This window comes from Serinus canaria, chromosome 12 (assembly GCF_022539315.1).
Source record: "Serinus canaria isolate serCan28SL12 chromosome 12, serCan2020, whole genome shotgun sequence".
Taxonomy (NCBI): domain Eukaryota; kingdom Metazoa; phylum Chordata; class Aves; order Passeriformes; family Fringillidae; genus Serinus; species Serinus canaria.
In genome coordinates, this window is record NC_066326.1 from 14,995,496 (window position 1) to 15,017,361 (window position 21,866).

Below are 21,866 nucleotides of genomic sequence, written 5' to 3' on the forward strand. Positions count from 1 at the left end.
AAGATGCAAGACCTGGGAGCTCGGACCAGGTTTCAGCCATGAAGATGAATAGGAACCTATGGAATGGGAAGTTTCTGGTTTAGGCAGGATACGAGTCAAATAACGGTACCTAAATCGGTACCTGAGTGATACGGAGGATTACAGGGGTGCTTTTGAAATGGAGCTTAAATGGCTTTCACAGACTGCAAGCTCTGTTATGGCTGCAGTAAATTTGAGCCAGGGGAAGCCTTTAAGGAAGTATCAGAAAGATGACAGTTTTCATATGGGGAAAAAAGTGGGTCTGGGGTGGAGATTAATCTCAGTTGCTAGTACGGAAATGGCTGTGAATTTTTGTTTAGAGCTATTACATAGAGGAGACACTGCTGAATTATTCTGTACATTCTTTAAGAGATTTTCTAACAGTATTCTGTAGATGATACTAATTCAAAATTCAGCGCCTGATTTTTTCCAAATGCCTAATGCTTAATCCCACTTCTGTCATTGGGTTATTTATTAACATTGGGTAAACAAAGCTTTATATATTTATGCATATCATTCCAATTGGAACCTCACTTTTCCCCCAAAATGGAAAATAATCTATTGCTTTGTATTTTAGTATTGATTCCTGCCTTTGCATCCTCAGACTTTTTGCTAACACATGTCAGAAACATCAAGGTAAGTAATCAACCATGTGTGGGTCTCCCACTCCTCAGAGATTAATTTCTTGCCATTTATCAGAGAGTTCATACAGTGCTGGCAGCTGGAGCTCTGTGTTCTCTGGTACCCCTGGACGCAGGATAAAAGCTGAAACTCAGACTGGTTGATCTCTAATCAGCCTCAGTTTTTAATCAGCTCTGAAGTCCTTCTCTCTCTCTTTTTAAAACATCCATTTCCTCTGTTTTCCCTGTCATCACCACGTAATGGTGACATGTTTTAGTAAAATATTTAAATGTGTAAAGCAATCATTGCTGCCAGAGAACTGACTTTGGCACCTCTTAAGGAATACAATGAAAAAGATGGCTCTAAGAAGCAGAAAACAGAGCTGTAACATGGCAACAAGATAAATGCCCGCAGTCCAAATGACATGGTAGGATTTTTCTCAAAAGAATTCCATGTTAGCACAACATGAGATACATCTCTCAAAGGAGACATTCTGGTTTTGATTGGATCTCTAAGGCAGTGCTGCCTGTTGTTTTGCCTAATTTTCTTTGGTTATCTTGCTGGCCAGTACTCCTTGCCTCCATAAACTATTACCCTCTCTCTTAGTGGCTGTGTGCTCTGAAAAGTTACAGAGGACAAATCTCTTTAGGGAGCATTCCGAGTTACTGGGTAGAACAGGACAAAACAATTTATGGTTGATTGCTGTTGATGAGGTTATGATCTTTGCCAAGACTTTTTCTTTGAAAATCAGGATAGTAACATGCCTAACTTTTAAAAGTCAACATGAGATCTAATGCTACAAATTGGAAATGCCAGGGATTCTTATTATTTAACCATCATGTAGCCCAGATATGATGTAGCTTTTTCCTTCTGATTACTGTAGTGTCTGGAGTTCTCCATGTGTTTTACAAGCTAAAGCCTTTCTAAATGGAAAACTGCCAAAGCTCTGTGCAATGTTCCATCTATACCTGCAGAGCACTATGGAAAAGCCAGCTGATTCTCCCAGTTTTGTTCTGTATTTTATGCAAGTGTGATTTGATTGAAATGGAGGAGACTGCTCTGTAGGGTGAAGGTCTCAGTGCCTATTTGTGTCTTGGCACCTTTGAGCAAGCAGTATCCAGTGGTGGAGAGTGGCTAGAATTCTGGCTGTCTGGTTACCTTTAAGATAACCAGATGTTATCTTATCTGTCAAAGATGCTTTTAGAGCCACAGCCAGGTAGACACAGTTGGCAGACCCAATTCTGCTGAAAATGGAACAAAAATCCACATCAGAGTTCCCTGAGTGTGCTGGCACACTGTGTTCCTATGAGCTGCATTATGGGCTCCTCTCTGGGCATCCAGTTGGCATCACTTGGGGTGATGAAATCCTCAGTGCTGCTGTAGATTCAGAGATAATTTTCATGCCTTGTTTTCCTATGTAGCATATAGGGATATATGCAAATACCTCGTTCAGCACTGTGGATTCCCAGAGGTCACTTCAAGATAACTGCACAGTCTTTGCTGAGTCTTTTAGTTGTCCTGTGGTTTAGTTTCCCAAGCTGTACAATCAGGGCTTCTTTCAGCAAATACTGTAATAGAATCCTCTCTTCCCTCTCTGTTTATTTGGGAGTTCAAATTTCTCTTTTACTTTCCAATTTCCATAGATTCTTTGCACCTCTATTTTTTTCTGCTGCCACAGCAAATCAGCATTTAACAAAAGAAGTTTGTTGCTGTTGCACAACTGAAAAATAATAAAATTCTAATAATTGGTGCACCTGGCAAGTATGTGAAAATAATACAGAAACATTTACTTGTTACAACAAGTAACAATTACCCAGGGTAGAAGATGTTAATTCTCATTTTAATCTAGAATTGCACCATCACTTTTATTGGCACACTATTGCTGTTTGCCCACATAGCTTGGAATGACCTTGATGACAGTGATTGCTCAAGTTACACCCAAGTGAATCATTAAAAATGAAAAGACCCAGAACAAAATCACAGACTTAGAATCACGTAATCCCCTCCCCTGTACAAACCAGGGTCAGCTAGAGCAGGTAGCAGGCTGATGTCCAGCTGGATTGAGTATCTCCATTGGAGATCAGCCCAAGTGCAAAGTGAGTAGTGCTGTTCATAGAGAGATTTTTCTGTAGTTTCTATGGAAATTCAGAGTACCCCTCAAAATATTTACAGAAACAAAATAGAACTCCTTCAAAACTACCATTGAAGCCATGATTCTGATAAAGAATGTGCACAACAGCAATTCTGTAAAACTCAAGTACAGGTAGAGTATCTTTCAGTTTGGAATTAGTAGTCAGAATTGCAGAATTTGTAGCTATACACATTTTTATAGGTTTATATATATATGTTTGGTTGGTTTTTTTTTATAAACTGTGTGGTAATTCCACTGTAAGGAAAAGTTTATACCAAATAAACTGACATTTCACAGAGTTCCAGCTTTTCATTTCCCAGGGTGCATACCTCAGTTTGCATATGGATACAGAAAAAGTATTTCCAATATTAGAAAGGTCAGATTTGAGTTGGTGCACACTCTATACTGGCATTGAAGGAGTCCATATATGCTTGTGAAAAGGAGAGATGGACACACAGAAATCATCTGGATGGCATTAACAGTTTGAAAGATGAACCTAAAGGAATGCACACTGACATTTTTTGCCAGACTCTTACAGCAGAAGAGAAGCCTTCTCCCTCAAACCTTGCATTACCACAGATTTAATATAGTGTCTTGAGAAGAACCCGAAAATAAAGATAAAATAACCCTCTGTATTTCAGTTTCCTACTGGGAAAGGTACTGAAAGCCTTAAGTGTACTTGAGATGTGTGTCTGGTTTGTTGTGTCCTTACCCCTGCCTTTGATGGAGCAGGTAAACACAACTCCACAAAATGTGACCCCCAAGGCTCTTGGAGCCAGATGAGACAAGGTGTTTGCAGCTGAGCTGATGGGAATTGAGTTACACAAACTGTTGTTTTAACAGCACTCAGGAAGTTTGTTTAGTGCCTGTCCTCTCTTTCAGAACAGAGTACTGTTGTACTCCTTTTGATATTTGCGCCTACTCTAGGAGCAAATATTGGAAAAAACCCCCACGTTTTAACAGCTTGTTTTTTCCCCCTTCATGCAGCTTTTTGTAGTGACAGCCTCACCTATCTAATCCTGCTGAACTACCTTCCTATCTGGTCATGTTAGGATGAGAGGCTGGTGGGCTGAAATGGGAAAAATTTAGGAGTCTGAAAAAAATGTAAGGCTGCATCTGCATGATAGTTTGGATTTGTGTGACGGGAAAAAACTGTGCAAAGTGGATTTTTATGCTTTGATACAACTCTTCTTTTTCTTCCAAAGGAAAACAAGTTTGAAAAGAAAATATGTACTGCAGGACTCAGATCTAGAAATTCTCAAGAAAAAGATGTTACTATGAAGACAAGATAGTTTGGTTTTACTTGAGGTCACCATACAGCCAACCCTTACTCAAGGAAGACCTATTTAACAGATTTTAGTGTGTTCTTTATTCTCAATGACATTTAATTATAAATGGCCCTGAGCATTTCAAAGGTCCATGTTTATTTTCAGCTAGAGGAAGACACTTTTTTGTGTCACATGAGCAACATAAAGTGAGCAGCATTGGAACTTACCTTTCAAAAATACAGTATTCAAGGTACTAACATCAACTGAAAACCAAAAGATTCACCAAAGCTGGAAATGCCATAAGCAAAATAACTCCAACCTGCCTTACAGCCCTTACTTGCTTTTCCCTCAAATTTACTTTAGTTTATTAGTGAAGACCTTTCTCAAGCCTTCCTTCTCCTGGACTTCTTTTTACTTATGACAACTGCACAGATGCTAAGAGATTTATTTCTAAATGCAGCTTTCCTACCTAATCATGATTTTTCCCCTTTTTTTTTCTCTTTACAGAAGCGAAATGCTGATAATGACTTGGTGAGTAAGGTTTGGTTTGTCTGGGCTACCAAGACTTTATAGTGACAAGAATATTCTTACTGTGTTCACAAAATGTTTTTGTGAGCAAATTGATATTCCTGAGTGTGTGACAAGGAAAACAGCCCAGAGCTGCCTGTTATAGGCAGTAGGACTAACTAGACAGTTTCTTTCCAAGCTCTGATGGAAGCTCCTGGACAAGGAAAGAGAATGAACAAATGATTTTTAATCTCATTGTACTTGAATAAATACCTAAGTTCTTTTGAAGTCACCTCTGTATCTCTAACTAGACTCTAGACTTTCATTCTATGCTGTTTCTTTTTTTTACTTTTATGTTGCAGTTATTGCTAAGGAAGGCAGGAGACCTCATCTCTGGGGCTGATTGCACTTGGCACCTGGATTCCCCTTCAGCAATGCTCAAATGTTTTGATTGTTTGGGGACCTTCTTAATTAATCAGCAGAAATCAGACCCATCATAAAGACTCCAAGGTTCTTTCCAGTGCTGGTTTTGCTGCAAGAAGTAGACCTTGCTGTGGAGTTCCTAATGGGAACATCTGTTGTTCCCATGCTTTCACTTAGTGTCCAGAAACCTTATACCTGAACAGTCAAAGAAATTAAATATTGCCTTGCCCATTTCCTTGTTTAAAAAAGTCTGAGCTCCAGCTGGGAGGAAGCTGAGAATAACAAAAAATGGAATTTGGAGGCATTTGGGCTATTTTAAAGCAAGAGGATTACTTACATCCCTGCTCTAGGAGTCATCCACTCCTCTGATAACTACAGTCACTAATACAGCGAGGCAGCAGTAAAGAGCTCTGCTCTTTGAATAACCATAAAAATTCACTCACTCAGTAGAGAAAAAGCCTGTTCCTGTAATGGCAGTATTTTTGGTGGTAGTATTTTATTAAAGCCTATAGTTATGACTTGTGGAATAGCACCATCAGTGAAATAGATATCCAAGGAAACATAGCTGTGCTCCTGTTCTTATATTAGATCATTCTTTCTTTTTGCTTTGGAGTGATCAATGTGCTGCTGTGGTTTCTTTTTAAAAATATGATCACAAGTGATTAATACACACATGAGTGTAACAGCTAGTGCTCTTTTTGGTTTTTTTTCATTTCTCAATCTACAGGTTGTCAATGGGATGGAAATCTATAGCATGAAAATTGATAGTAAAGTGACTTCCCGCTTTGCACACAATGTCATCACCAGCCGAGCTGTCAATCGTGGAAATGTGTCCAAAGAAGTCTTCTTTGATGTTGAACTCCCTAAGACAGCCTTCATTACCAACTTCAGCATGTGTGTAATCTTTACAATATTGTTAAAGAAGACTAAAAATCTGTGCTAATTCAATTCTGGGAGAAATGGAACCCAAATGTTCATTTTTACTTTGTCATTTGAATAGATTTCTAAATACCTCCAGGGTAATTTTCTGGTACTATTAACTTAACATGCAAGATATGTGGAGAAAGGCAAACATTGGTACATCTCTAGAAAAGGTGACTAATTCTCAATTATTTCTATTCATCATCTTGAAGAGAAGGGGACCTTAGGGAATGCAGGACCTTTCCTGTAGATTCATCCACCTTTTCAGAAATGCCTCTTACTTGCTCTGATATTATCAAACCAGGAAAGTTCCATTACTTAATTTCCCTGGTGGCATTATAGCTTAATTTATCTCTTCATTTAAAAATCATATTTGAATGAAAGGCAGAAAATATAATTATTCTTTTACATTTGTACCTTTAGTTGCAATCATGTGTAGTTCTCCATCATGATGAGGTTTGATTCAGTTAAGCACATCCATCTCTGCTAATCACACTGTGCCTGCTTTATCTCCAGTGTAGAGGAGCAGTAACTTTAGGACACAAACCCTCATAAATGCATTTTAGAACTTTTTTTGTAGAATGAGGTGATGAGAAATGGCTGCTTAGTCCTCTAAGGAGCTCAAGGATGAAATGCTCCTCTGTAGATGATGACATCTGGACAGGTGAGTCACATCCAGAGAGTTGTTTGCCATTAGATGAGATGAGATGGTGAAGCTGCTGAAGTGCAAGAATATGACTGGTGTAAGTTGTGTTTCTGTAGCCAAGTTTTGATCTAATTCAGAGTAAAAATTGGTTTAGATTCTTTTATGATACCGAGCACAGAGCTCTTCATTCCAGCTGAATTCTCTGAGGAGCCTGGCTTCAGTGAAAGGACCCAAATCTTGGCAATAGCAGGTCTCTGAAATGTTATTAGCAAACAAATCAATAAAGGGAGAATTCCTGTCATAACCTTCCACTGAACTAGGGCTTTTTCATCTGCAGGACAATTGATGGTGTCACCTATCCTGGAACTATAAAGGAAAAAGAAGCTGCAAAAAAGCAGTATGAGAAGGCTGTTTCAAGAGGACAGACTGCTGGTCTTGTCAAGTAAGGATCATGTCTTGTGTGGCTTCCACACCATCACTCCATAGCAGACTGTGAGATTGGAAATGCTGTATTCTGGCACTTTGCTGACATTAAGGGACAAAAGAACAATCATTAAGTTATAGTTATTGTAGCACAAATTGCAGAAAGGAAATACAGCCTCTGACTGCACAGGCACTTTCTGCAACTATGGGAAGGCTGCTCCTGCAACATTCACTGGCTTTGTGGGACCTATTCCTGGAATTAAGCTCAGTGGGAAACTTGAATAAATTCTACAGGTTGAGTATGATTTTGAGTATCGATTGATAATTTTTAGCAGTATATGAAAATTCCCATTCTTTTTGAAAATCATATGCCACCAACAATAAATACTGTAAAAGAGAATAAAGATCTTTTTCCTACCCACTTAAATACAGAGCTTCAGGAAGAAAAACAGAAAAATTCACTGTCTCAGTCAACATTAAAGCAGCCAGTAAAGTCACTTTTGAGCTCTCATATGAGGAACTGCTGAAGCGACAGTTTGGAAAATATGAAATGTTCATCAAAGTAAAACCAAAGCAGCTTGTCAAAGATTTTGAGGTAAATAGCAAACTGATCAAATTTGACTGTAATTTAAGAGATGATGGAATTCTGCATATCTGTTGAAAGTGGAGTACCATGGTAATTTCTACTGGTTCAGATGAGCTAAAGGCCATGATAACATTTCTGATAACTCATTTCCATGAGTTCCATGGGGACCACTCATCAGTATGCTTTAATGCAGGCTTTTACTTGTAAACCTGACAAATTTACTCATCTACTGAGCATTCCAAAAGAAATCCTGTATGAAAAACTGAAAAAGCTATTACAATGTCTTGGAGTAATTGATTATACCTTTATAGCATAAACTCCAGCTTTCTCACACCACTGTGAAACACCATCTTTAAATGACAGTGGTACATATGTCACATTCTGCAATACTGCAGCTTTTTGTGTCTATCTGCCTTGATAAGATATACTAACTAAGTTTCCAACAAATCATATTTCTATTAAAGTTTATTTATTTCTAGCTTTGTTTTAAACTTCTGTTTTTGAAAAGGCCCCTTTGGCTGAAGATGTGTCCACCACACAAGTGTAGATTTGGACTACTATTATGTATTACAAAAGTAAATTTCTTTTTTTTTTTTTTATGAAAATCCCTCTTTCACATCTGTATTGCTGATCCTCCTGTAAATGGCTGAGTTGATGTATTGTGGTTTCATCAATGACAGTAAATTTTTAATTAATATTTCAGATTGAAGTAGATATCTTTGAGCCCCAGGGTATCACTGAGCTGGAAGCAGAAGGAACATTCATCACCAATGAGCTACAAAATACCATTAAAAAAACTTTTTCAGGAAAAAAGGTACTGCATTCCATTATTTATATATTATGGTTATAATTCTGAAATAATAATTTCAATGCTAGCAATGGCAGCAAGAGGAAACCTAGATACCAGTAAGATTATCTCTTACAGAAAAACTGAATTACTAACAAGTAGTTTTCCTTTATATGGGGGTAGTAGAATTCCTAAAACAAACAACAACTTTATCAAAGGTGTTGTTCAGAGTAAAGAGCTGACCCAAGGCAGATGGGGAAGTACTTATATGGAGAAAGCTGTGGATAGCAGCCTTCATGTGTCAGTTACCAATAATAAATTTCCAAGTACATATGGATTTGTACAATCTAGTAGCTAACTCAATAGAACAGGTTATTCTTATGTCTGTGAAAATAAATATACCAGCTTTTAAAAAATGCAGATGTGTTCTGTAGAAGATTTTCAGCTATTAAGGGTCAGATCTAAGGAAGGCTTTTCTTTTCAGGGTCATATCTCTTTCAAGCCAACGCTCGCCCAGCAGCGAAGATGTGCAAGTTGCTCAGAGTCTGTTTTGGATGGGGATTTTACTGTAAGATATGATGTGAAGAGAACAACTCCAGATAATTTGCAGGTAAGTCTAACAACTTGAAATTCTAAACTGTTGAACAGTTTAACTTGCACAGTAAAGGTCTGGGTGCAGCAAGGGCCAGCTGTTTCCTAAGGGACGAGCAGCTGAGTGGGAGCACTCAGTGGGGTCTTCAGGGTGGGATCCAAAACAGTGGAGTCCACAGACAGGAACAGCTATAATTGTGACACAGCTGGAGACAGGACACTGAAGCTGTCCTGACACTGTAGCTCAGTGTCTAAATACTAAAGGCCCAGTCTTGCACTTAAGTGACACCCCTGGGCCCATGGACAGAGGTGAGACTGATCAGGGCTCTTAAAACTTTTCAGGCCACTCAGAGTTAGACATTTAATGAGAGTAATATCTCCTTTATCATTTTACCTTTATAATGTACCAAAAGTTTTGGTGGTGGTGTGGGGTTTTTTTTAACATTTTCTTTTTCAGATTGTCAATGGCTATTTTGTACACTTCTTTGCACCAACAAATCTTCCGAAGTTGTCCAAGAATATTATTTTTGTATTGGATACTAGTGGCTCAATGTCTGGAAGAGAAATAGAACAAGTAAGTTATTATGTTACTGTAGAGTTCCAGTGAAAGAGCTGGAACAAAGTGCTGGGAGAGAGATGGTGCTGGAAGAGACATGATGCCTTAGAGTGCACATGTGCTGCTCAAGCTGTTACAAAGTGGCTCGATGGTGTGACCTCTCTAATGTCCAGTGCCAGATGTACTAGTTTGCAGCGTTGCCATAAAACAAAAATCTATACATTTAGCCTATATTTACTTATAAATGTCATTAGTTCAAAACTCTAAGTATCAACACTTCCAGAGAGTGCTGTCATGTGCTTGACAGTTCCAAAATAAGCTGTTCATACAGATTATGTGCATTTTCTCTGTTCACTCTGTATCTGGGAAGCAGCAGCTCTTTTCAGAGTTATGACTAAGCTAATGTTCAGAATTTTCAGGTTTTGGTGCTGCATCAAAATATCCAGGCATGCTTGTTTATGAGCTTCTCCACTAACCTGTAACTACCCATTTGCCATGCCAGTTTATCTCAGCGTAAGCAACCAACCATGACAGGAAACTGGATTTTCATCTCAGCTACAAAGATTTACCAGATGTTATTGCAGCTGACTTCCCTAGAATTACTCTGAAATTGACACAGGGACTGGCAAGAACAGAACAAGCTCAGAATTTTTGCAATATATCCTGTGAAGGAGTAAAAAATAGCCAATGCTGAAAGATTAATGATGTAAAATCTGTAAGCACATATTCTGTTAAATTTTGAATCATGTATTTAAATCTCTTTGCCTTACAGACAAAAGAAGCAATGCTAAAAATCCTAGATGACATTAAAGAAGATGACTTCTTCAATTTCATATTATTTGATAGTGAAATATCTACCTGGAAAGAAACATTAATCAAGGCCACTCCTGAGAATCTGGATGAAGCGAGGAAGTTTGTTCGTCAGGTTTCTGCTCAAGGCTGTAAGTACTTGAGGGGCCTTGCCAGTAGGTCATTGTGTAAGTTAATTTATTGATTGATTCTGTGAACACAATGCTACAGTTTGCTGGGGTTTCAGATTGCTGATGAGGCACTCCTGAAGTTCAGTTTTATTCAGAAAACGACGTCTCTTTATGTTTCCAAAGTCCAGGTACTTTTCTATCTAGACATCCCCCTGCTTGTAAATCCAAATATTTCATTTTCTTACTGTGATGAAATCGCTTCAGGTCCCAATGAAAAATGGACCTTTATTTTGGCAGCCTTTGCAGAACCCAAATTTCTTTGTTTACCTCATAGTGACAAATTTACATGGTGGTTTGATGAGAGGAATTGATATTCTGAATGCTGCTCATGAAGAAAACCTTGTGCCCAAGAGAAGTGCTTCTATAATTATCATGTTAACAGATGGTCAACCAAATGTAGGTAAGTTTGTGCTGGATGGAATAATAAAGATATTTCATTAACTAACAAAAAATTCTAGTTTAAAATGGCCTTCATCTTTGATTTCTGTATGTTTTCATTATTTGAACGCTACTATACCAGTGTCATAGTACTAAATCAAGCTTTTGGTAATGTCTCCTAAGAAATCTGAACTTGCCAAGTAACATTTGATCTTGTGATCATTTTCTCTATTTTGAAAACAACTCAAACATTTCCTGGTTTGATGCAGGTGTATCAAATACTCAGGAGATTGAGAAAGCAGTGAAGAAGGCCATCGATGGCAGATACACCTTATACAACCTTGGCTTTGGCAGTGGTGTTGACTACGGCTTCTTGGAGAGGATGGCACTGGAGAATAAAGGATTGGCCCGTCGGATTTACCCTGACTCTGACACAGCTTTGCAGCTTCAGGTGAAGTAATTACCATGCACATGAGGTCACAGGTACATTAGGTCAGATAACTATTCATGTTCTTATTTTCAAATAATCAAAATCCCATTGTGCAGTCTGATACTGAGATGCTCCAGAGTCTACTGTGAACAGAGTATTAAAATCATAGAATAGTTTGAGTTGGAAGGGACCTTTAGTTGCATTTCATTTCCCCCTTCCCTTATATGAGCAGGAAGTGCGGGGACAGTAAAAGGGACATGCTGTGGGCTATGGCAGGGAGTTTAAAACTTGGCATAGGGTGACACTCACAGTTCTGAAGGACACTCTGGTAGAATTGCTGCAGTCATTCTACCTCCTGCACCTCACAGATCATGTGGTTAATGTCATGTCAAGGGACAAGAAGAGTAACAAGTCATAAAGGTCTAGATATTCTTTCTCAAGAAGCTCACTGCAAGCAGGTGTATCTTAGCACACTCCCGAGGCATTTTAGAGTTGTAAGTTGTATAAGGCATGAAAACTGGTATAGGCCATACAGGGTTATCTTTTTTTACTTCTCACATTCCAGCAGCAGCCATTCAAAAAATTCACCAAAGAATTAGATATTAGATTTCATTGCAAGCTCTGATAAAATCAAATACCCAGTCTCCTTTGATTATGTTGCCATGTCAGTCTCTGCAGAGAAGAGGTGTAGAAAATTATCTCTATCGAATAATGGGAGGCTTGGTACCCTTCTTGATTTACGTTGATGGAAGTCATCATCCACACCACATTGTTCTCAAATATTCTTCCTTTTTCTTAGCAAGACTGAAGAGTTTGTATGTCATTTCTCATTTCCATTATTTGTAGATTTCTAGGCCTTACACTCTGAGATTTAACTAAACATCTAAATATTTCTTATAAAATACACTTTTATTTTTCATTGCTGAAATAGCAGGATGTTTCTGGTTACAGATCTACCCATGAACTAAAGAAACAATCATAGTTAAATGTTTTCTTTTTTTCTTTCAATCCTACAGGGGTTTTATGATGAGGTGTCAAATCCCATGCTCATAGATGTGGAGTTAAACTACCCAGAAAATGAAATATCAGACCTAACTACTAACAACTTCAAGCATTTCTATGATGGGTCTGAGATTGTGGTGGCTGGGCGCTTTGTAGACAGCAACCAAAACCATTTGTGTGTAGATGTAAGAGGTGAAGGTGTAAGTATGGATTTCTTTGACTTATGTAAGCTACACAAAATCTGAATGCTTCTTTTGCCTCCACTGTGATTAACAAAACTGCCATGTAAATGTGGAATATTGGGTTACGTTCTGTAGTGTACACCTCTAAAATTTTCCAGAAACAATGGGACAAAATTCCTCATACAACACTGGCAATTTTCTGGTGTAGAACCAGACTGGTTTTCAATTTCCTATGATTTTCAGGTGTGAAGGTCTTAGTTTTTGGGAAGTTCTGTCAGTCCCTGGCTACTTGTGATGCAGAGAACATTCTTACTCCCAACAGGCTCACGACGCCCTGTCATACACTACCCAGCAAGGAGCTGAGCAGACAGCTCAGGCTTTCCAAGAACAACAATACATATTTGGAGAGTACATTGAAAGGCTCTGGGCTTATCTTACCATTGAACAACTCTTGGAAAAACGGTAATTATACCTGGAATTATACCTTAGCTCTGAACCCCTTACAGCCTCTGACTCCTGCAGTTTCTAGGATGTGAAGCTGACATTCACATCCCACTGAGGTGCCAGTGGAAAATCATAAAAATCAGTGAAGGAAATCCATCAACCTATTCTCCTCCCTAGCCTCAGTATTCATGTTTCAGGTTGCAAATGAAACAATTTTAAATTATTGGAGGTATAAAGCACAGTTTTGCCTTTCTCTTGGACAGCCAGTAGAATCAGAAGTGCTCTTAGGCTGTAACAGTTATATCTTATTGATAAATTACCTGCAGAGAAATGACTTTACTTCAAAATATGTAATCTGAAGTGTGGTGAGTGATTCAGCAATCACTGATGCTGGGAGTCTCTTCCTGTATTTAGCATTACAGCCACAGGAGAAGAAAAGGAAAACCTTACAGCTCAAGCCCTGGCTCTCTCACTAAAGTACAAGTTTGTAACACCACTGACATCCATGGTGGTAACAAAACCAGAAGAAAATGGAAATGAAGAGAGGATTGCTGATAAACCCACTGAAGGTATAGACATCTTCACAATTGTACTGTATTTGAGAAGCTAAGAGTTCCTTTGATGCTACCCTAAAGAAAGGCTTTCATGTGGGCAGAGTGCCTGCAAAATCTACTTTCCAAGCCTGGCATGTGTGTGATTTATGCAAAATTACTTCTCATTGTAAAGCTCATTTCCATCAAACTATCCTTCATTACTAAATCATATGGGCAAAGTACTATAAATTTAAAATAAATGTATTTTAAACTAAATAGAAAAACTATTACAGAAAAAGACCCTGAAAACCAAGAAGCATTTCTGATCTAATAATCCAGCTATATTCAGATGATTTACCATCCCTTTCTCCTTTATTTTTCTGCATACTTCAGCCTAGGGATAGATGTAGTAACCTCTTTCCACATGAAAAGGGAAAATTTGCATGAGCTCTTCCTCAGGCAGAATATATCAGGTTGTAAAAAGATTGAGATTACTTATGTTAAACACAATAGTCATATATATATTGCAGAAAGAGAAGCAATTATATTGAAAACACACAATTTGTTTTCAACTCCTCTGATACTTTAGCTAATTATGAACTCCTTGCTCAGTGAAATATTCTTCTTTCCTAGAGTTCAGCCTCTCTGTTGAACCCCTGTGTAACAAATACTCTGTTCCTCCTTGCTCTTTGGCCAAGCAAAGCAGTGCTCTGTGCTCAGTGTGCCCCCCCCACCATCCTAACCTCATCTCCTTGTGCTGTTTGAGCCACCCTCATCCCACAGGTCTGACAGAGGCTTCCCAGTCACTTCTATCAGCATCCTTTATTTTTTCTTTGTTTAGAGGCCCCGAAAGTTCCTTGGAGGCTCTGTGTGGGCTCTCTGCTGCCTTCTAGATGAAAAACTTTCTAATCTCCTGATTTTGGCATAGGAACTTAAGGCATTTTAGCATAATAGATTCTGGAGATTGGTGAGGTTTTTTCAGCTGCAGTAAGTCCTGAAACCAGTGAATTGCTAAGTGCCCTTCAACTCTGAATCATTCTTCAGGCAATATGCTGATAAATTTTTGCATTATTTTTCATGACTCCTATAATGGAATACTGCCATAAAACCCCTTCATGATTAATTTAACATTCAAGTCACTACACAACATAATGACTTTAAAGTTTACAGCTGGTCTCCATAAGATGGAAACCCCCAAACATTTGACAGAAGTGGCATCCACTCAGTTATCTTCTTTTCTCTTTGCTTTCCCTTTCCAGGTATTTGTAGTACAAAAGCTCTTTTCTGAACCTCTTCCAAAGGAAATCCTCTCTGTGTATAGATAGTATAGAGCAGTAATAGGAGAAAATACTCAAAGCTCTGCCCCTGTGTAAGAAAAAACCTCCAATTTTACTCACCCTAAAGTCTCAATTCACAAATCAATGTACTGAATCATCCAGTCAGTATTAACAGAGTCATCCAAATGCCTGGAAAACCACAAAATAGTAAAACCAGTAAGGAACATTTTGCAATAAAGGTATGGCACAACAATTAAACAGTTCCAAATAGAGCTCTTGTCCCATATATAATAAATTGCAGTTCTGCTGCCCCATATGGCAGTTTTTTACTTTCAGTACATTTCTGTTTGATCTACAAATACTGAGTTGTATCACTGGGAAGAAAGGGCATTCCAAAATACTAAAGATAGCTGATTGAGTTATCAATCAGTTAATTTTTTTACAGTGTTTTATTAGGGTCAGAATCCTTCTGTTTAATTGTATAACTGATAATGTAAATTTCTCTTTTTCTTCCTTTTACTTCTTACCTGCCCATGCTAACAGCTGAAGGTATGTAAATTTTTATTAAATTTACTTAATATGGATTTTCTACATTAATTATTTGATCTAGGATGCAATGTTTTCATAAAGTTCATGAGGAATTAATCAAGATCATGTTATGAATAGATATACAACTTTTCAGATGGGTAAGTTTGTAAATAGTGGTTTCAGTTCAGTTCCTGTCTCTGATGATTGCAGCATCCCACCATCCTAAAATTCAGGCCCAGTACAAGTCAGCTGCTGTCCAGGGCTGCCCCCAGGGCCTTCCAGGTACCTGTGTGTAGCAATCTCATACAAAGATATCTTCATCCATGCCATGATTGCCACTTCTAAAGCACAGAGACATCCTGACAGCATTTCAGATGTAAAAAGAGCAGCAGAGTAGAAAAATGTGGAACCAGGCAGGGAATTCTTCCTTCCCATGAGTGCAGTTTAGAAGAAGGTAGCACAGAGGGATCAGAGAACAGCAGGCTGTCCCAGTCCCAGAGAGAGCAAACCCCATGCTCTTGGAGGAGTTACTTTTGTGCTGGAAAGCAGGGTGTGCTTCCAGCCCCTTCAAGACTGTTGCTTTGTAGCACTGTTAAATAAATGTTTTGACTAAATTTTTATTTTGTAATATTTAGAAAGTTATACATAATTACAAGATTTTTGGGTTGGTTTTGGAAGGTGGAAGGAATGAAGTGGGTGAGATTGGGTTTTGTTCTTTGTAGCCTCTAAAATAACATTTTATTTCATTCAAGCAGGGATGTTCACAGATCCTTTGGTGGGTAAGTAATTTAATTTACTTTTCTGAACAGTAAAGCAGGATCTGTCAACTGAAATTACCAGAGGCAGAGATGCCTTTTCTGGCAGTACAACTGGACTTTTACAAATACTACCAAATTCTGCTCGCTGCTGAAAAGATACTTAAAGGTTGAACAATAGGAGGTGACAGAGCTTCAGCTAAATAGTTTATAAGGAGTGAATACCTGTTCATAAACCACCATCTTTTCCTGAAAGCTCTTTCCCCAGAACAGAGGATAGACTTCATTTTGCATTTCCTTTGGAATTATATAAAGCAAGGGACTGTGATGTCAGCATCTCTGGCTAAATTAATGTGTTCAGTCATTTGTACAAAAAGCATCTGTTTTATTCAAGAGACAGCAACTGATCCACCACATTGCTGGCTGGGCAATCCTGGAAATGGGAGAGTTAGAGTTATGCTTTTACTCTGGATATTAGTGCCAATCTCTGTCTAGTTTTTTCAAGTCTTCACTGAAAAGCCTTAAATTCATTCTGGGGAAAAAAAGTAAAATAAACAAACAAACAAAACAACCCCAGATGTCAAAGAGTCAGAAGTTTTCAATGGATGATGTTGCATTTCCTTGCTGATAGTTTAATCCTCAAGTCTGAAATATTTGTATCCTACAGATATGTTGCTTGGGCTATATGGAAACCCTCAGAACAATTTGGACTACAAGTGAAATCTGTGTCTATTCTGAAGCTTTTTAAAATTCAAAAGTAGCACACAAACTGTCATTCCATAGATTACATGCTTTAAAAACTAGGATGCAATTACTGATTTACCTAGCATATTAACTCCCTGACATCTTACATAGGCCATGCAATTTTCCATTTTGGTGTGAGTTTTCTAACAACTTTCTTTCCTTCTGCAGCTTCACCACTCTATCACACATATGCATCACTACCCACATGGTATACTAGTGGTGAGTAGTTGGAGTGGTGCCTGTCTAGGAGAACAGGAGAGGGTATTTAAGGTTAAATTACACAATGCTTATGAATATTTTCAATATTTCCCTTCCATAACAGCAGCCATTTTTTCATTTTAAAGGGGCAAGTATTTTAATTTACTTTTTAAACATTTCTTAGTGTCATCTAAAGATCAAGTAATTGAAATTATATGTGGTCATTTTCTCAGCCCTCCTTCCCATCAGTAATTTTTGTGTTGTTAACAGCCTGTTGTCTATTAAATAATTTATATTTAGTTATTAAATTTAAATATTAAGCAATATTAAATGCTCATGTGGAGCTTTGACTCTGTGTATCACTATACAGACACCAGTGATTTGCCTTTACAGTTGATGGAGATCCACACTTTATTATATCAGTGCCACAAAAAAAAGATGCCATTTGTTTCAATATCAATGAAAACCCTGGCATGATCTTAAATTTAATAAATGATCCAGTTACAGGTGAGTTTTTGACTTTTTTTTTTCTTTTAATATAGGATATTTCTAACAAAATATGTTTAGAGGCTATTTCTCTCTTTATAATGCATAAGCTTTTTTCCCCAACAAAGCTAGCAGGGGGTCCTGTAGCTATGATAGCTTACCATTACCAGGACTGTTTTCACTTCTTGTAGCAAAATGAACTTTTAAACTTACTTTAAAAACCACCATGAGAGTTGAGAGTAGTAATTTGTCTCAGTGAATTGTAGTAGAAGCAATAAAATAATCCTTAGGTCACCAATTTGTGGAATATCTGGTAAAGAGAGACTGATGTCACTCAGACTCTGTACCCATCACAAACTCTGTGTGCTTTGGGAAAAACATTTCCCAACAAAGTGATTGTTGGTGTTGTGGAAATTCACAAAACAACCCCCAGAATTTGATTTTGCTTTGATACAAACATTCAAATGTAATTCTGATCTATTTTCCAACTCATATTTAATTTCTTAAGTTGTTAAATTTTCAAGACAGTCCTTGACATCAGTTGATCAGGTCCTGTCTATAAAACAATACTTGTTTTATTTCTGTATTAGGCATCACAGTCAATGGAGAACTTATTGGGGATAAGAGACCAAATAGTGATGCAAAGATCCAAAACTCATATTTTGGAAAACTTGGTATTGCAAATAAGCACCTGGATGTAAAGCTGACAGTAACACCTGAGAGTATCACTATTGAGAATGGTGATGAAAAAACAGGTTTTACCTGGCTGGACTCAGTCACCTTGCAACAAGCAGGGTAAGAATTACTGAAAGGGTATCAGGCTCTTGTATTACTTACTACTCCTCTTAAAATATTTTTAAATGTTGATCAATAATAAATTTCTAAGATTTGTGTGGGACTTTACAAAAGCAATTGATTCAAGCCTTGCTGGATTCTGCTCTCTACTTTGTTGGGTACTTGCTGAATTATTCACAAATTTCTCTGCTTGAAATAAGTAAATGAAGACTTTTCCCTGATCTTCTATTGCTCTAAGGTAAAATTAGATTTGGTATTGTGCTTTGTATAGCAGCGTCTTGCAAATACTTAAGGAGTAACTGCAGACATAGTGTGCAATCTTTCAAAGGCATAATAGTGTTCCAAAAGCAAATCTCCATTTTAAAAATTGAACTTGTGGCAGTTACAGGATTGGTATATTTTTTCTTGTCAGCAGGTATATTTCTCATGGAATCTATCACAGAATCATTTATACCTGTGCAAAACATTTCTAGAAGGAACAGGCAACATTTTCTCTTCCTCTTCCTTTACATTTCACTGTGTAGAATAAAATCCCTGCCTTCTCAAGGCCCAGCAGCAGAAAGAGCAAACTCTCATTCATACACATCATTTTTTTTATTGTGATAAACACATGGATGATATCACTGACACAATCAGAAGCAAATCTTCTCTATCCTAGCACCAAAATAGGCAGTTTGGGAGCTGACTTCTCTGAAAGACTAAAGGAAAAAGTGTCATGTAGCATTCAGGCAAAGAACTGATGGTTTAATAATAGAATTTGTATCACTGAGCATCAGGTGCTGTATCTACATATCACCAACCTATCTGTAACCAATTACACTGTTAAGGAACAGGTTTTGCTTAAAACATCTTACTGAAAAGTTTAAAGGCCAGGTAGCCTTTTCCAGTGTCATTTAATATGATTCTGTGACTGTCTGTGAATACACAGAGAGACTCCATGGACCAAACTAGGCAGCAAACCCTCTCTCTTAAAAAGCCCTGAGCGTTTATAAAGCTACATTTGTTTTTTCTTCTCATATATCTTTCTGTTGCTGTTAACTCTTGTAAACATAATGTTCTAAGACATGTTTTTCTTTTTTCCCTCAGTTTAACTTTGATAATTAATAGGAAAAAAAATCTGGTGCTCTCAATGGGCAGTGGTGCCTCATTTGTTGTTGTTTTGCACCAAGTGTGGAAGAAACATCCCCTCCACCAAGATTTCCTGGGACTGTATACATTGAAAAGTGATAAACTGTCTGAACAGACCCATGGATTATTAGGTATGACTTTGTTTAGTGTTTCCCTGCTGGCCTTTCCTTATGAGGCTACATAATAATTATAGATAGAATATTGTACTTGTGCTGAGAATAATCATACCCAGAAATTTCAGAGATCGACACGTGGATTATTTGATTATTTAAAAGTGGAAGACTTGGAAAATATGTAATAAATTCAACAGAATAGACAACACGCCAAGTGATATCTTGAAGGATATCTAGAAAAGGCTGTAATTGTTCTGTGCAGTCAGAAGCTGTAGTTTTCATACAGATGATGTGGATACAATTCTGGGTTATAAACAGAAAATAATACCAATAACACCTCAGGCATATGTTCAGCTTACCTGAAACTTGGGGTTTGCTTATCCACTCCAACCTCTGAAGGGACATGGAAACCAGCACAGGAATATAGAAATTCTGGGATTTCTGTTTGGTTTGCTTCTGTTTTAATGCCTGAAATGGTAATTTTAGCTTCTCTTTTTAGGACAGTTTTTCCGGCCCATTGACTTCACCATACTTGAAATTCATCCTGGGTCTGATCCCAAGAAACCAGATGCCACAATGATTGTTAAAAACAATGAACTGACAGTGACAAGGTACAAAATAATGAAGCCCTTAGCAAAGAATTAGGCAAGATTCCTTGTCCAGGTGCAGTTCCTACCTCAGTACTCCCATGGCTGTGTTTTGCCTTTCAGGGGCTGGCAGAAGGATTACAGAAGAGATCCTACACACGGGGTTGATATTCCTTGCTGGTTTGTCCATGACAATGGAGCCGGGCTGATAGATGGTATTCACACAGATTATATTGTTTCCAGTCTCTTCTAAGAAATTTCCTCCAAATGCACAGGCAGACAATATTTGTCTGAAAGAACAGTATTTTCAATATATAAGATCTATTCAAAGCATATAAGCATACATGTTTAGCAAGGACAAGGTATGATGGATTCTCATGGAGAGTTTTACTGTGCATTTGATCCAATCTGAAGTGCAAGATCCCTCATCCTCTGAAGTGACCTCCTTATTAGATTTAAAATTCTGACTTAAAATGTTACTTTGTTTCATAACAGAAACCCTCTACCCAATTTTTAATCAATAATTGTGTCAGGAGTGATTAAATAAAATTATCAGCACTCAGTGCCTGGTTCTGTTATTCTGACAGCTTAATGTTCTCATGCCAGTTTCACAAAACCCAGGGTGCCAGATGCATTTTGAAATTGAGCACGAGGACATCTGGCAGCCCAGCCCAGATTTTGGGGTAATCCCGTGGTGTTTGGAACCACCTGAGCTCTTGACTGTGCAGAGCTGAGGGCTGCTGCCAACACAGGAGGTGACTGTTGGCATCCAGGAATTCTGTATTTTAGCATTTTAATTTGAACCTCTCTTTTGAATATCTGAATCTTTATAAATTAATGAAACACTAAGGTTGCAAGCAGCACTCACATTTGAGTAATGAAAGCTCTTTTGGACTGTATCTTTCTTGAGGAAGACCCTTCCTTCTGTTCCCATAAAAGAATTTATGAACACATTCAGGGCAAGTGCCCCATTTATTTATATATTCATTTTTTACTGCAAGAAATTGCAAGCTCTTATTTCTAAAGCAAAAAAACCACCCAACCAAAAACATGTTCTCTCCCTCCCATATTTCTTATTTACTTCAAGATTTCTTTTGATCAAATCATCCACAAAAAGGCAGTTGTGATCTCACATGGGAAAGCAGAAAATTCCCCAACAGTGGTATGACAAAGAAAGTCATTGTGTGGAAAACTAGAATGTAGAACACAGAGAAAAGAGGAGTGTAGTGGGAGAAAGAGGTGATAAAAGATATGATAGGTCAAATTGAAAGAACAAAGGTAGAGGTGAACAAAAATACAGCAGAAAAATCAAAGAGGAAAAAAATGGAGGAAATATATACTTACTGCTAAAATTATGGGAGAGATAGGCCTTTTTGAGGAGAAAAATCCTTTACTGAAAGCAGCAGTTTTGTAGAAGAAAATAAATAGGAGAGGGTAACGGGTGTCACAGTGGCTGCAGATCTTTGCCTGCTAAATCCAGACAGAAATGGTGAAAGAAAACAGGTAATTTCTACAGTAGGCAATAAGTGACTGGAAAACAAGGGAGGCAAGGAGAGCAAAAGGAAGGAGTGAGAGAAGACCAGAACATTGAAACTAGTAAGTTTAAGTTTACATGATTCTAAATTTTTATTGTAAGAGAATTAAGTAGATGGACAAGATTGAAATAAAGAAATAGTCCATTTTGGATCCCAGGACAGGATCTGTGGCACTGTCCATGGAGATGGTCCTGTGCTCCCTTACTCCATAAAGCTCAGCAGTGGACAGCAGACCTTGACCTACCTGGCTGGCAGAGTTTGGGCACAAGACAAACCTGGCCAGCCTGAGCTTT

At 37.9% G+C, this 21,866-nt stretch overlaps 1 protein-coding gene across 1 annotated transcript; it reads left to right on the plus strand.

Moving 5' to 3' along the window:
- Positions 1–547: 547 nt before the first annotated feature.
- On the plus strand, positions 548–20,600 carry LOC103816975 (inter-alpha-trypsin inhibitor heavy chain H3-like). The gene is made up of 22 exons (XM_018914998.3): positions 548–654; positions 4,546–4,569; positions 5,696–5,862; positions 6,873–6,977; positions 7,391–7,553; positions 8,248–8,358; positions 8,816–8,941; positions 9,380–9,496; positions 10,251–10,419; positions 10,733–10,858; positions 11,106–11,287; positions 12,283–12,468; positions 12,773–12,912; positions 13,309–13,463; positions 15,248–15,253; positions 15,985–16,011; positions 16,900–16,950; positions 17,323–17,436; positions 18,006–18,210; positions 19,297–19,469; positions 19,951–20,062; positions 20,162–20,600. Exons 1-22 carry the CDS (start codon positions 565–567, stop codon positions 20,289–20,291), a joined length of 2,679 nt encoding a protein of 892 aa, XP_018770543.3. The 5' UTR covers positions 548–564; the 3' UTR covers positions 20,292–20,600.
- Positions 20,601–21,866: the final 1,266 nt, after the last annotated feature.